Source organism: Dreissena polymorpha, chromosome 11 (genome assembly GCF_020536995.1).
Source record: "Dreissena polymorpha isolate Duluth1 chromosome 11, UMN_Dpol_1.0, whole genome shotgun sequence".
NCBI classification, from domain to species: domain Eukaryota; kingdom Metazoa; phylum Mollusca; class Bivalvia; order Myida; family Dreissenidae; genus Dreissena; species Dreissena polymorpha.
In genome coordinates, this window is record NC_068365.1 from 53,789,316 (window position 1) to 53,805,510 (window position 16,195).

Genomic DNA, 16,195 nt, shown 5'->3' on the forward strand with positions numbered 1-16,195 from the left:
ACCTCTTTTTGTTCTAAATAGAATGTGATCATTTGTTTATGTTTTCTGTCACATGACAAGGAAGTGAATTTCAGTTCACCGAGATTACAGGTGGTTGGAGAAATTAATCATAACAGTCTCCCATAAAACGGTTTCATGTTGCCAAAAAATGATATGTGATACCAATAAATAATATTCTTTGAAAAACAAGGAAAATATTAAATCCTCACAATGTTTATGTAGATGGTGACATGGGGAAAATAGTTATATAATATAAAGATTATGCTCATATTTGTATGAAAAACACTCACCATGGAGAAATAAGATGTATCAATTTTTAGATGTTTGATTACCTTGAAAATCAATTTTGAGCATACTTATAATATAATTTTTATGCTCCCCTTCGAAGAAGAGGTATATTGTTTTGCACATGTCAGTCAGTCCGTCCACCAGATGGTTTCCGGATGATAACTAAAAAACGCTTAGGCCTAGGATCATGAAACTTCATAGGTACATTGATAATGACTAGCAGATGACCCCTACTTTCAGGTCACTAGGTCAAAGGTCAAGGTCATGGTGACAAAAAACGTATTCACACAATTGCTGCCACTACAACTGACAGCCCATATGGGGGGCTTGCATGTTTTACAAACAGCCCTTGTTTAAAAACAGCAATATCGAAGCAATAAGTCCAGAATGACTTCCCCTTGAATATGAGAAAATTTTGAAATCCCGCTTGTTTACGCAATTTATTCCACAGTTTTCATCCAATTATTTCCAAATTTGCACAGTATCTTTATATCAATCAGGACTTGAACCCTATTTAATATGAGCAGTATCGGAGATATAAGTACACAATAATCTCCCCTTGAATTTGAGAAAATTCTCTTTGTTTGCGCGATTGAGTACACAGTTTCCATCTTATTCTTTCCAAACTTGCACAGTGTTCATAGCAGTAGAGTGATTCAGGCCCTCATAGGCCTCTTGTTTAGTAATGTCCTGACATATTTCATTCAAACTTCAAACATATATTCCCTAAATTAAAATGACCCCACACACAATTTTGGTAACTCTACTTTGAAATTTGTCAGAATTTAGAAATTTACATAAGCATAATCATAAGTGATTTCATTCAAGTTTAAAGGGTGTATGCCATGTATTGAAAGGTGGGCACAGGCCAAGTTTTGAAACTCTGGCTTGACTTTTGTCAAAATGGGGGCCATTTTACACTGAGATATGTATGTAACTATTGGTTTATAGCAATGATGATAGGGTTTCTTATGGGATTCTTAATGATGAGTTGCAAATGCAGAACCGTGAGTTTGTTTTGCATCTGGAAATAACACAAATATACTAATACAAAATATTAACCACATGAGTGCTGCATGAGGACACTTCCCCCTTTTATGATATTTTTCGTTTCAAGAAAGTTCTTTCTAGCAAAATTCCAGTTTAGGCGGAAAGTGTCGTCCCTGATTAGCCTGTGTGGACTGCACAGACTAATATTGGACAACACTTAACGCATATGTATTAAACCCCCTTTTCACAGAGCGCAGCTCATATACAATTACATTGCAGAAGATTGATCACATATAATACATGTACCTTACTGATTTGGGGAATCGACCACCTCTTTCGTTCACTCAATATCTCATGTGCAACTGCTGCAAATTAATTTATATGTACATATTATTAAGTGCAATTTAGTGTAACTTGTATTAAAATAAAGATAAGACATATGTACCCAGAGCTCCAGATAAGGGTCGTATTTTCGTAATTACGAATTATTTTCAAGTCCGTTACTTATTTATTTTAAAATCTTGTCGTACCATTAAGAATTACAAAATCAAGTTAAGAATATTATTTTTACATCGGTTCATATCAATTTTTATTGAGTCCTTTTCACGTATTAAAGATCTTTTCGGTGCTTATATAGAATGGTTATCTGATTTGTTTAACAAAGCAAATTTTTTCCAATAAAAGCGGCGTGTACCATCTGTCAAACAACAATAGCGGCGCACAGAGAGCGTCCTAAAAACTGCAAAGTGTGCAAAAACACGCTTTTAACATATTAGACGCAAAGTGAGCTAAAGTTGAATGTTAAGAAAGAAATTATAGAAAAGATCTTATACGATGTTGTATGTTCAGTTGCCGACACAGTCGGAAAAGCTAAAAAAACGCGACACGACGGGTCCAAACTTAAACAAAAAAACAACATTGAACGAGTGGAAGGGACAATTCCCGTGGCTAATCGTTGAAAATATTGAAGGGGAGACCCGTTTTAATTGTGAAATATGTAAAAATTCATCGAAGGCATGCAATCTAAGCACAGTTTGGGCATATGAAGGTATTTGAAAAATAAAATTGTATAATACTGAATAGACACTGTTGAACTCGTTTAAATAAAGTTGCTAGTATGTTTATTTTGATTTTTTGCATGAAAATAACCATTATTATTTATTTTTAGGTCATTAAGAAAAGTTAAGAATTATTTTCCAAAACTTCGTAGTAACGTTAAGAATAAAATTTCAGAGTTAAGAATTATTTTTGAAAATCTGGCAGTAACGTTAAGAATTTCACAAAACCTTATCTGGAGCTCTGGTACCATTGAGCAGCATTTTCTGCTGTCGCGAAAACATTTGATATAACATCGAATTACGTTTAATCAGTCTGGAAATACAAAACAATATGAATGCAGTTCACTACAAACATCAATCCACAAAATAATATACCTTGAGACCAATGCATCTCATATAAAAACAAATGTCATGGACAAAAAGATGGCATATTTCCGCTTTCAAACTTTCTTGCCATCTGACCACCTGATCATTCGACAAAAGTAAAATAAGCCAAAAGAGAAGGGCTACATATCACCATTGAAAATTGGTAAAATAAAGAGAGAGCTACATTAACAAAAGCACTATATAGCCAGATTACAGCTTTTTGGTAAGCTAGATTCTCATTTAAAGTTAAAGCATGTATTCTCCATTTAGAAATGACCACCACAGGCCAAGTTCAGTAACTCTAGTTGAAAATTTGTCAAAAGTAATACTTTTTATAAATGTGTATTTATACAAAATAGTCAGGTTTAAGTTGTTCAGTAAGCTAAGGTATGGCTTGAGAAATATCACTCAAACTTTGAATATTTATTTGAAATGATGCAAAAGGCCGAGTTTTCTTAGTCTAGTTTGAAATTGGTCTTTATTATGGTCTTTGTATATTTTTTATTCTTTGAAATTTTACATACATGTGAAAGCTCTATAAACATTTTCCAGCTAATCACACTTAGATATTTTCATCAAAGTTCATATGGAGATACTTTATAATACTACCAAAGGTAACAGAGATTACTCTCCTGCTACTCTTTCTGGAGTTTTATTTATACGAGCTTTAGCCCTTAAGTGCATAATTATTTAATGTACTCTTAACTAAGTAAAGAATGTGACATTTTGTCACAGTTTTCTTAAGTTGTTATGCCTTATATCTGGAACTGAATCCATGTTGAACATACCTGCAAGCAAAGTGCACTGGTTAATCCGGGACGATCCTTCACCCACATGCATTTAAGCCTTTTTTCGCGGCTAAAATATGAATGTTCAAAATGGAATCAGTGTCTGTAATAGTGAAACGTGAATGCTCAAAATTGAATCAGAGTCTGTAACATGACTGTGTGAGCCCAACTTCATAGCAGCACTGTGTTGGTTGTTGTTGTTGTACCCCCTGTGTTCACTTAAGTTGCATGCCTCGTAACATTTGCATGTTCGTCTAGGATTGAAGGCTCTCCACACGTTTGTTCAGTTTTTGTTGGCGGAGGGTTTCAGATCGGGATTCCACCCGTGTCAACATGGTAAGACCCTTCCATTTACTTCTAGATCTCCGGGCTGGACTGAACATTCCCAGTTTTTTGGATTTAATTATATATTTTGTGTGCATTACTTGTTAGCTTATGATGTAACTTAACTTTGGAGCTTGTGATATTAATCAATTTTTTATACATTATAGCATATAAATTGTTTTTATTTTATGATGTTTTAACAAATAAAGCAACAGGCAAGCCAGATCAAGGTCAAGGTATGCTTCAAGGTCAAGAGTGGGAGCCCTTTTTTGTATGTCGGGTCCATATGTCCTATACCAATTGTAGGATTTTCATCAGACATGGCTACAATCTTTAGGTCATTTAAATGATTTTTGCAGAAGGCAAGAGTCAGTCAGGTGACCTCAAGGTCAAGGTTATACTTATGATCAAAAGTTGGAGCCCCAAATTTTGTGTCAGGTCCATATCTCTTATATCCATTGAAGGATTTGTATGAAACATGGCTACAATGTTTATATCATTAAAAGTGAGTCAGTCATGCCAGCTCAAAGTCAAGAATATACTTCAAGGTCACAATATTTAGTCTTTTTTTTGTGTTCGGTCAATATTGCTTTTACTCATTGAATGATATTCATGAAACTTGGCCACAATTGTTTAGGCTATTGGGTTAATATGCAGAACGTATGAGTCAGTCACGCTGGCTCATAATAAAGGTCACCACAATTTTTTGGGGGATAAAGTTCTCTTTTGGATTTCCTTGATAAAAAAATTAGGCTTTAGTGATACTGGGCTCTAAATTTCGACATCAAGTTTGTCTGTCTGTCTTAACATTTATTTTTTGCGGTGGATATAAATTGAACGAGTGCTTGTTATAATAAAAAAAAATATGGACAAAATTGAATGACTTTTATTGTGAGTTTGCAGTAAAATGTCTTAAGCAGTAAAATGCATCGGAAGTTTAATATTCATCTTTAATTTGTTTATTTTATTTCATTTTCTTCTATTGCATTATGTGCAGTTTCTATGTAATGCTTTTTTCTTCTTTTATATTTATTCTTTATTTTGGCAAATATTTTATGTAAATGTTGATACTTCAAAAATTTCAGTTTTAGCATGTTTAATTAATTTAATTACTTATTTTACTGTTCTGTTTACTTTATTATAACACAAACTTCCTTTTAGAAAAATATGTAATAACGGCAGGTTAAATTATTTTAGAAAAGGAAGTTTACAAAAATGCAATCAATACCAACACACTTAGATTGGTACACTTATTCAAATTTTAAATTCATATAATGCTTTTTACATCAATTTTTGATTACATGTAGAATTGTTAATAATATATTTAAAAATGAAAATATGAACTGTTGCCATTCAAGTATTATCATTTATTTTTCTGTTTGGTACATTTTTATTGGCAGTAATTGAATATAATTTATTTATTCATTGTTTGTTTTTCATAAAGAATAGTTTAATTTATGTCTTGTTAATTTCTCAGAAGAAATAAATAAACTATTCACGCATTTTCAGTGCAAAAAAAGATTTTTCATAAACCAGTGTTCAGACCAGCCTAGGGAGGCGAACAGAAACCAGCGGAGTTCAGTCCCCTGCTTTAACTCCACATATTTTGCGGCTGTACCTTCTGCTTGCAAGCTAATGCTGCCGAAGCAATTTGGCAGTCATTTTTATCTCACCTGTTCAGGAAGTGCTCATATTAAGCTATTTTGATATCCCTGTGTCCGGCGTCAAACATCTTGTCCCAGCTTTGTTGCCTCCTCCTTGCTGTGGCTAGCATAATTTCATCCTATTATGAGTGACCAAGTTGATCTTTAACATTCACTCGGTACATTGTTAACTCTTTCAGTGCTGGAACCGAATTTTGAAGGTCTTTGCAAACAGTTTGGATCCAGATGAGACGCCACAGAACGTGGCGTCTCATCAGGATCCAAACTGTTAGCTATTCTGACAGTATTCTTTGATTTTTTTTAAGAGAATGCCAATTTTATAAATTTAGCAGACAACATTTTAGCAGATGACAAATTTCCCAGCAAAGAGTTAAAATATGTCTTGTTCTGGGAAAACTAGGCGTAATGCATGTAGGTATAATTTTGTCCCAGATTAGCCTGTGCAGTTACCAAAGGCTAATCAGGGACGACACTTAGCTTTTATGGTATTTTTGGTGCAAAGGAAGTCTTTTCTTAGCGATAATTAATTTAAGGTGGAAAGTGTTGTCACTGATTAGCCTATGGGGACTGCACAGGCTAAGCTGGGATGACACTTTATGCACATGCATTTAGTCCAGTTTTTAAGAACAAGGCTCTGTGTGACTTAAGCTGGCTTTGTATGATGTTTGAGACCAGATTTAGGACATTATATGAGTCGCATTCTGAGAAAACTGGGTGTAATGCATGTGCGTAAAGTGTAATCCCAGATTAGCCTGTGCAGTCTGCACAGGCTAATCAGGGACAACACTTTCGGTTTTATTACATTTTTTCGTTTAAACAAAGTCTCTTCATAGCAAAAATCCAATTTAGGTGGAAAGTGTCGTCCCTGATAAGCCTGTGTGGACGACACTTTACGCACATGCATTATGCCCAGTTTTCTCAGAACACGACTCATATGACCAATACAACTTGGAGATCATGAGAATTTACCTGTGGCTAAGTGTGACTCTAAGACTATGTGAACCAATGATGGACTTATATTTTATACTGGTAAACAAATGTTTGTCCCTGCATTATCTGATAAATTGACTGTCAAGCCTAGGACGCAAAACTTCATGGATTGACTCATGATTTCTGTATTTGAGTTTGGTTGGTGACCAAACCAGACAGGTGGGGCATCATCCTGGTACTCCCATCCCCCCCACCCCAACCCAAAGACCATATCTGAATTAAACATCGTTCGCTTGCAACTAAATAGCTGCAAATTTCAGATATAATTCTTAATTATTTAGTAGTACAGAAACACACTCTGGGTCCTCAAATAATGCAGCTTCAAGCGCAGAGGATCTCATAAACTACTTAATACACACACACTGTCTTTACGATTACAATGAAGAACTAAAATCAGAGTAGGAATTGTGTACAAAACTAGTTCTGCCAAAAACGGAGGTATGGTCTGTTATGATTAATGTATTGCTTCCACTGTTCCATACAATTATTCATATAATATATGATGTGTAGAGGTACCATTCCATGTGTCCTTTGATAATGTACATGTGTGTTAATAGGAAGTCCTGCTATGTGTCATGGTGTGTAAGATTTCTGGACTGGTGCGTCCATTGGCTTTATGGCGGTCTTTATTGTCTGCAGGCTTTTTCCGCTCCATTTTGGGAATACGCCACACTGGAATTTTGGAAATTTCGCGTCGTGAAAACCCCCATTTTGGGAAAAAAATTATTCGCAAAATTGGCTCAATTGGGAAAAATTATCGCATGTAAATAGTGTTTCTTATATTTCAAAGAAGCCGTTAACTGGTAAATAACGACTATTTTGATAACTTATTATTAAAATTTTACAAAGTATTATGAACATGTGAGATAACTGCAGGTTTTTTAATCTGAATTTGGGGAAAAGGCCTGGCCTTTTTTGAGGTGAAAAAAATTGTGCGAAGCGCCGGATTTTGAGGAAAATAAGGAAAGTCTTAAATAATAATAACATATTTTACAGTCTTTAAAACAAATTCAAGGCAACAGATTCTTAATTTATGCAACACTTTCTATTTTCTACACCGGATCAGGTTAACTTATATATTTTAAGGTAAAAAAAAAAAAAAAAATTTTTTTTTTTTTTTTTTTTTTTGGAATTGGGATTTCTTTTTTCAATTGGGAAAAAAACTACCAGATTTGCATTGGGAATGGGGCCGAATTTCGGACCCGTGGCATGGGGCGGAAAAAGCCTGGTCTGCCAGTGTGTCTGATTGCTTAAGCTTGAAACGTCTTTGAAACTGCATAAGATTTTTATATTTTATTTGTTATTGATTTATTTGATTTTTTTGTTTGAACAGTTTTTATAGCAAAATAAAATGTGTATCAGTATACATGAACTTTTACAGATACTTCACTAGGTTCACATATGCAACATAATATTTAAAATTGATGCCTTACATACCGTAATTACTCTATGTTTTCGGACACTCTAAGTTCTTGAACACCCCTTTTTTAGCAAAAATAATTATTTTTCATGACTCTTAATTTTTGGAAACACAAGTTTTCGTCCATAATTAATGTCTAAGTTTTCGGACAGTATATTTTACAGTGCTTTTTTACCAAATTTCGGTCCTTTTTTCGATATCTAATGACACTTTGATCATGGGGTTTTACAACCAGATGAACATCATAAAACATGGCAGGTGCATGCCTGAGGACAACGGACCATTACATTTGCGTAAGCGTTATTACAATTAACAGTTCAATTATCTACCTCAATGGTACTACCCCTTCTTAGTGAAATAACTGTGACAAAAACGAAACGCTTCAAAGTGTGATTCACCCTGTTGCAAGTTTTATGAACAATGGAAGCTGTCAGACAAAAACTATCGGAAATGAACAAACAAAGAATTAATAGTTTGCTTTTTTTATTGCGTTAATTACAGGTTCATACTAGCGAGTATCGGTACATCACATGCTTATCTTTGATGAACTATTTCTTCAAAATCAATAGGGGTCATCTGGGAGTCATGATCAATATATCTATGAAGTTTCATGATCCTAGGCATAAGCGTTCTTGAGTTATCATCCAGAAACCATTTTACTATTTGGGGTCATCTTCGAGTCATGATCAATGCACCTATGAAGTTTCATGATCCTAGGCGTAAGCATTCTTGAGTTATCATCTGGAAACCATTTTACTATTTCGGGTCACCATGACCTTGACCTAGTGACCTGAAAATCAATAGGGGTCATCTACAAGTCATGATCAATGTACCTATGAAGTTTCATGATCCTAGGCGTAAGCATTCTTGAGTTATCATTTGGAAACCATTTTACTATTTTAAGTCACTATGACCTTGACCTTTGACCTAGTGACCTGAAAATCAATAGGCAGGGACCAAATGATCAATATACCTATGAAGTTTCATGAAATAGGCATAAGCCTCCTTGAGTTATCATCCCGAAACCATTTTACTATTTCGGGTCATCGTGACCTTGATCTTTGACCTAGTGACCTGAAAATCAATAGGGGTTATCTGTGAGTCATAATCAATGTATCTATGAAGTTTCATGATCCTAGGCATAAGCGTTCTTGAGTTATCATCCAGAAACCATTTTACTATTTTGGGTCATCGTGACCTTGACCTTTGACCTAGTGACCTGAAAATCAATAGGGGTCATCTGCGAGTCATGATCAATGTTCCTATGAAGTTTCATGATCCTTGGCATAAGCGCTCTTGAGTTATCATCGGAAACCATCTGGTGGACGGACCGACATGAGCAAAACAATATACCCCCTATAATGAGAAAACTGCCCCCCTCCCAGCAGCCATGTTATTCAACTGACCAGAACCATTTTTGAATGCAACTCTCCTATCACGAAAAAATATGTTCTTAGCAAATGTCATAAAAATTGGGCCAAAAATGTTACTTCTGCTGTGTTCACATGTTTTCACTATATACATATAGAGAAAAATGCCCCGCCCACTGGCAACCATGTGTTTCAATGGATCAGAACCACTTTTGAACTCAACCAAGATATCAATAAGACAAACATTTTGACACAGTTACATGAAGATTGGGCATGAAATATGACTTCTACAGTGTTTACAAGGTTTTTCTTTTTTTTTACCTTGTGACCTAGTTTTTGACCCTGCACAACCCAGTTTCGAACTCGGCCAAAATTTCTTTGGGATAAAGCTTCTGACTAAGTTTCATGAAGATGGGACAAAAAATGTGGCCTCTAGAGTGTTTACGAGCAAATGTTAAGGGACGGACGGACATATGACGGACAAAGACCGGTCACAAAAGCTCACCTGAGTCCGCACAGGCTAATCAGGGACGACACTTTCCGCCTAAACTTGATTTTCAGTAAGGAGGGACTTCCTTAAAACTAAAAATACCATAAAAGCGGAAAGTGTTGTCCCAGATTAGCCTGTGCAGACTGCAGACATGCATTAAGCCCAGTTTTCTCAGAACATGGCTCATATAACTGCAACGTGATGCAATGTTTATAACATTGTCTGAATTTCACTGTGTATAATTACCATATTTACTCTATGTTTTCCGACACTTAAAAATAATTAGTTTGTTCGTGTCAGAAAACTTAGATACGAAAAATATTCACAAAATACAGGTGTCCGAAAACTTTGAGTCAAAATTTGAAGTGTCTGAAAATAGCGTCAATTGTATCAACGACTACCGGTAATTGCAGGCGCTTGTAAAATACCATGCAGCATAGTATTTTGCTTGAAATAGTAAAATGGTTTCCGGATGATAACTCAAGAACCCTTAAGCCTAGGATCATTTAACTTCATAGGTACATTGATCATTACTTGTAGATAACCCCTATTGATTTTCAGGTCACTAGGTCAAAGGTCACGGTCACAATGACCCGAAATAGTAAAATGGTTTCTGGATGATAACTCAAGAAAGCTTAGATCGAGGATCATGAAACTTCATAGGTACATTGATCATGACTTTTAGATGACCCCTATTGATTTTCAGGTCACCAGGTTAAAGGTTAAGGTCACGGTGACCCGAAATAGTAAAATGGTTTCCAGATGATAACTCAAGAACGCTCATGCCTAGGATCATGAAACTTCATATGTACATTGATCATGACTCTAAGATGACCCCTTTTGATTTTCAGGTCTCTAGGTCAAAGGTCAAGGTCACGGTGACCTGAAATAGTAAAATGGTTTCTGGATGATAACTCAAGAACGCTTATGCCTAGGATTATGAAACTTCATAGGTACAATGATCATGACTCGCAGATGACCCCTTTTGATTTTCAGGTCACTAGGTCAAAGGTCAAGGTCACTGTAACCTGAAATAGTAAAATGGTTTCTAGATGATAACTCAAGAATGCTTATGCCTAGGTTCGTGAAACTTCATAGGTTTATTGATCATGACTCGCAGATGACCCCTATTGATTATCAGGTCACTAGGTCAAAGATCAAGGTCACAGTGCCAAAAAACGTATTCACACAATGGCTGTCAAGGTCACGGTTACTCAACTTAGAAAAATGGTTTTCGGATGTTAACTCAAGATTGCTTACGCCTAGGATCATGAAACTTCATAGGTACATTGATCATGACTCGCAGATGAAATAATGATGAAACTTGACCAGGATGTTTGTCTTGATGAAATCTAGGTCAAGTTTGACATTTGGTAAAGATTGCATGAACCGACTCCTCAGGTGAGCGAACTAGGGCCATCTTGGCCCTCTTGTTTTAAAATTGAAATCAAGGTCGCCATGAGTAAAAATAGATTGAATCTTACACAAGCCGGGTAACAATGCACATTTTGAATTGTCTCTCTTTATCAGACTTTTTTTTTTATTCAAGACCTTGTTTTGTGACAATTTTGTCCCTTGTCTTTTAGTTAGAGTTTTGGTGATCATCCTTTTTAAACTTATCGCAATTTATTATATGCCTTGTATCAGCTGCTAATTAATTTTTGAATTTGTATTAGTCAATTGGATTTTTTTTTACTCCGTTACGGCGCGTATAATACTCTATGCAAAGGTGCAGAACTCAACATTCATATTCTTAGTTCAGGATTTATTTTTGGTCCACCTCAGTCTGTTTTATACCAACCTGATTACATCCCACACAGACACCATTTTAGAAAAAACAACACCTTCCCCTCTGATTGGTTTGTTCAGCATATAAAGGGATAGAAATCCAGAAAGTAGCATGCATATAAAATATGCAGTTTTTTTTATACCTTGAACTGTTATATCAGTCAAAATTTACTCTGCAATGTCTGTAAACCCATAAGAAACATGCACTGCTTAAGCCTTGCAATTCCTATACATACAATACATACATTGATGTGATTGTAATGCCATTGACCACCTGCCAGCTGTAAATCTAACCAACCAATCAGTCAGTCAGATACTGCTTTATCACAACCACATGGTTAGAAAAACAAAGGAAGTCCTAGTTACAGAATGAGTATTGTATTTAACCCTTTCAGTGCTGGAACCGAATTTTGAAGGCCTTTGCAAACAGTTTGGATCCAGATGAGACGCCACAGAACGTGGCGTCTCATCTGGATCCAAATTGTTTGCTGTTCTTAAAGTAGTCTTTGAAAAAAAATCGAAGAAAATGCTAATTTTTAATTTTCAGCAGACAACATTTTAGCAGACGAAAAATTTCCCAGCATGCAAAGGGTTAAGAGATGCATTCCGGGAAAAGTGGTCTTAATGCATGTGCGTAACAAATTATCCCAGATATGCCTGTGCTGTCGGCTAAGGGACAACACTTTCTTAATCTAGTGTTGGTGGAAAGTGTTGTCCCTGATTAGTCATTGCAGACTGCACATGCTTATCTGGGATGACACTTTTCATAGATGTATTAAGACCAGTTTTCCCAGAACCCCGCTCATACAACTTATTATACTAAGTGGATGGAATGAACAACCATTTGGCGACTGGTCAATTTTGTTTGGCTTTATGTGCCAGCTTTGGTTTCTGTTAAATATGTAATATCACCAGTATTATGGGCATACATTTTGTTATTTCTATTGACATTTATGTTATCATATTTTTTGTGTGCTTTTTTATATATTTGTAAGTGTATGTATACAGATTTTGCATTTTAGTGTTCACATTGATTTGTCAATTAAAGTATATCAATTGTATTAAGAACTCAATATTAAAATTGGGTTGTGCTCATAAAGTTTTTATGCCCCCCTTCGAAGAAGAGGGGGTATATTGCTTTGCACATGTCGGTCGGTCAGTCCATCCACCAGGTGGTTTCCGGATGATTACTCAAGAACGCTTGGGGCTAGGATCATGAAACTTCATAGGTATATTGATCATGACTTGCAGATGACCCCTATTGATTTTGAGGTCACTAGGTCAAAGGTCAAGGTCATGGTGACCCGAAATAGTAAAATGGTTTCCGGATGATAACTCAAGAACGCATACGCCTAGGATCATGAAACTTCATGGGTAGATTGATCATGACTTTCAGATGACCCCTATTGATTTTGAGGTCACTAGGTCAAAGGTCAAGGTCATGGTGCCCCGAAATAGTAAAATGGTTTCCGGATGATAACTCAAGAACGCATACGCCTAGGATTATGAAACTTCATGGGTAGATTGATCATGACTCGCAGATGACCCCTATTGAGTTTGAGGTCACTATGTCAAAGGTCAAGGTCACGGTGACCCAAAATAGTAAAATGGTTTTCGGATGATAACTCAAGAACGCATATGCCTAGGATCATGAAACTTCATGGGTGGATTGATCATGACTCGCAGATGACCCCTCTAGATTTTGAGGTCACAAGGTCAAAGGTCAAGGTCAGGGTGACCCGAAATAGTAAAATGGTTTTCGGATTATAACTTAAGAACACTTTTGCCTAGGATCATGACACTTCATAGGTACATTGATCGTGACTCGCAGATGACCCCTATTGATTTTCAGGTCACTTGGTCAAAGGTCAAGGTCACAGTGACAAAAAACGTATTCACACAATGGCTGCCACTACAACGGACAGCCCATGTGGGGGGCATGCATGTTTTACAAACAGCTCTTGTTTAGCAAGTATTATTGTGTCGCCCATGTGCTACCTGTAGTGACATGTTCATGTTTGTAGTGGTTGTTTAGACCTGTTTTTTAGCTCATCTGAGCACAACATGCCTATTGTGGGCTCTTGTGATTGCCTTGTGTCTGTTGTTTGTTGTGTGTCGTCCGTAATGACCTCTGTCATCTATCTTTGCCACGTTTAATTTTATTTCCAATCTTCATGAAACTTGGTCAAAACATTTGTCATAATTATCGGCCAATTTTTATGCCTCCCAAGGAGGGCATATAGTGATCGCACTGTCCGTCTGCCCGTCACACTTTTGCGTTTAGGTTTCGAAAAATGCTCATAACTTCTATGTCGCTTCAGATGTAGCCTTCATATTTGGTATGCATGTGTTTATGGACAAGGCCTTTTGATATGCACACAGTTTTGACCCTTTTGAGTTTGACCTTGAACTTAGGGTCCGCGTTTAGGTTTCGAAATCTGTGTTTAGGTTTCCAAAAAGCGCTTTTTGGGGGCATATGTCTTCCGATAAAGACAGCTCATGTTTTCTCATAAGGTACAAAAAATAGTTGAATGTTAGCACTTAAAAAGGTACATTATTTGTCAAATAATAATTAAAATGTATAAGAACATTTGTTCTAATGGTATCTTGACCAAGTTCAAATATGGTGTCGGTCTTTTGAAAAAAATAAATGATGCCGTTATGTTTGAAAAACATAGCCATCAGGGGGCAGGGCAGTTTTCCTGAGATATTTTAAGTGAAATCATCTAAACAGGCTAAAAGTAACACTTTTTGCTGAATCAGCGTAAAGCTTACTAAAAAAATAAATCTCAGATAAATTTAAATATAGTTCTGGGTAAAAAGCAGTGAAAATTATTACACAAACATCGCAAATCTTTAAAAAAAAAAAAGAAGATAAGTTCCTTTGGGTCTATGGTGACGGACTTTAGAGAATTGGGCCCTCTTGTTAAAAAAAGGAAAGGCATCTTAACTTATTTACGCCAGAGGTTGTATCCCGATTTTATTTAATATAGTAATTTTTTTCAGACACCTGCGGCTCTCATGTGCTACCGAGTTTTTATTCATCATTCAAATTAAAGCCCAGCCTTTCCAAGAGGAACAATGACATGATGTACATGTACATGAAGTCTTATTTTTACATGATTTACACGAATTGCATGGTGACTGTTAATCTGTTGCTAGAAAATTACAAAATTGTCATAATGATATGAGTCGTGTTCTGAAAAAACTGGGCATAATGCATGTGCGTAAAGTGTCGTCCCAGATTAGCCTGTGCAGTCTGCACAGGCTTATCAGGGACGACACTTTCCGCTTTTATGGTATTTTTAGTTTCAAGGACGTCCCTCCTTACCGAAAATCAAGTTAAGACGGAAAGTGTTGTCCCTGATTAGCCTGTGCGGACTGCACAGGCTAATCTGGGATGACACTTTACACACATGCATTAAGCCCAGTTTTCTCAGAACACGACGCATATAGTGCTATGCATACCATGCTCCTTATCATTTGACTCTTCCTCGTTTGAGTTCAAAATTAAGCTTTCCAATGACTCAAATTATTTGATTTGGCAATAGTAAAATGGCATCCATTTTCAGTCCGACTTGCTAGTTTTTTTTGGCTTTAGACCTCTTTCTTCATTTTGAAATTTATTGGTGTCATTTAATATTTATTATACTTTTTTCTGCCATTTTCTTGTGTTAATTTAAAACAAAAACAAACAGAACATTATGAGAAAGTTATTGGATAAGTAGACTGCTGTTAAGTGTCAAATACAGATATATCCTCGGCAGGAAAATTGTTCACTGAGTGATTGACATGCTCTCTATTTTCAGCGATATCAGAAGAGAAGTATGTGGACATAGCGTTGTCGAGGTTACGCTCAAGTAGAGAGGCTGACTCGAGTCGAGGGGAGCGTGGGGACTCAAGTGGCGACGTTTATGACTCCCACGCCATGGACCAGGAGGCTGAGGAGGCAAGGGAGAGCAATCTGCTGGTCACTTCCACCGTCTCAGTGCCAGAAGTGTCCTTAGTTCCCTCCCCTGAAGTCAGCAAGGTAACACAGGGAACAAAGAGCTATGAGATTGGATCTGAGAAAAGCGGGTTTAATGTGTGTGCGTAAAGTGTTGTCCCAGATTAGCCAGTGAAGTCTGCACATTCTAATAACGGACAAGGCTTTCCACATTAACAGGATTTTCCCCAAAAAGAGACTTCCTTAAAATGCAAAATAAATTCAAAGTTAAAAGTGTTGTCCCAGATTAACCTGTGGACACTGCACAGGCTTATCTGGGACAAGAATTCACTACATGCATTTAACCCCCTCTTCTGAGAGCGCTGTTCATATTTTGTTTTGTCATTGTTTATTAGGGTCAGCTAGAGTGGATTACTAAACTTACAACAGAATCATACTAGAGTTAGGAGTTTTTTATGTTAAAACTTGGTTAAAGTTTTGCGATAACTTTTGCAATATTGCAGATAGCAACTTGATATTTGGCATGCAGGTGTATCTCTAGAGCTGCACATTTTGAGTGGTGAAAGTTCAAGGTCATCCTTCAAGGTCAAAGGTCAAATATATGGGGGACATAGTGTTTCACAAACACCTCTTTTTCATTAATTTTTTTCTTCTTATCTAGCATCCAGTGTAGGCAGAAGGTGTTGTCCCTGATTAGATTATCAAATAGTATG

At 36.3% G+C, this 16,195-nt stretch overlaps 1 protein-coding gene across 6 annotated transcripts in view; it reads left to right on the top strand.

The window, feature by feature from the left end:
* Positions 1 to 16,195, top strand: part of LOC127851283 (uncharacterized) — a 91,342-nt gene that overhangs the window by 67,765 nt on the left and 7,382 nt on the right. For 5 of the 6 annotated variants that reach the window (XM_052384971.1, XM_052384973.1, XM_052384975.1 and 2 more), the window contains exons 8-9: positions 3,749 to 3,826; positions 15,346 to 15,566. In XM_052384971.1, the coding sequence (XP_052240931.1) occupies positions 3,749 to 3,826; positions 15,346 to 15,566 (299 nt within the window). The remainder of the gene's footprint in view (positions 1 to 3,748; positions 3,827 to 15,345; positions 15,567 to 16,195) is intronic. The other variant, XM_052384976.1, reaches the window with a different exon arrangement.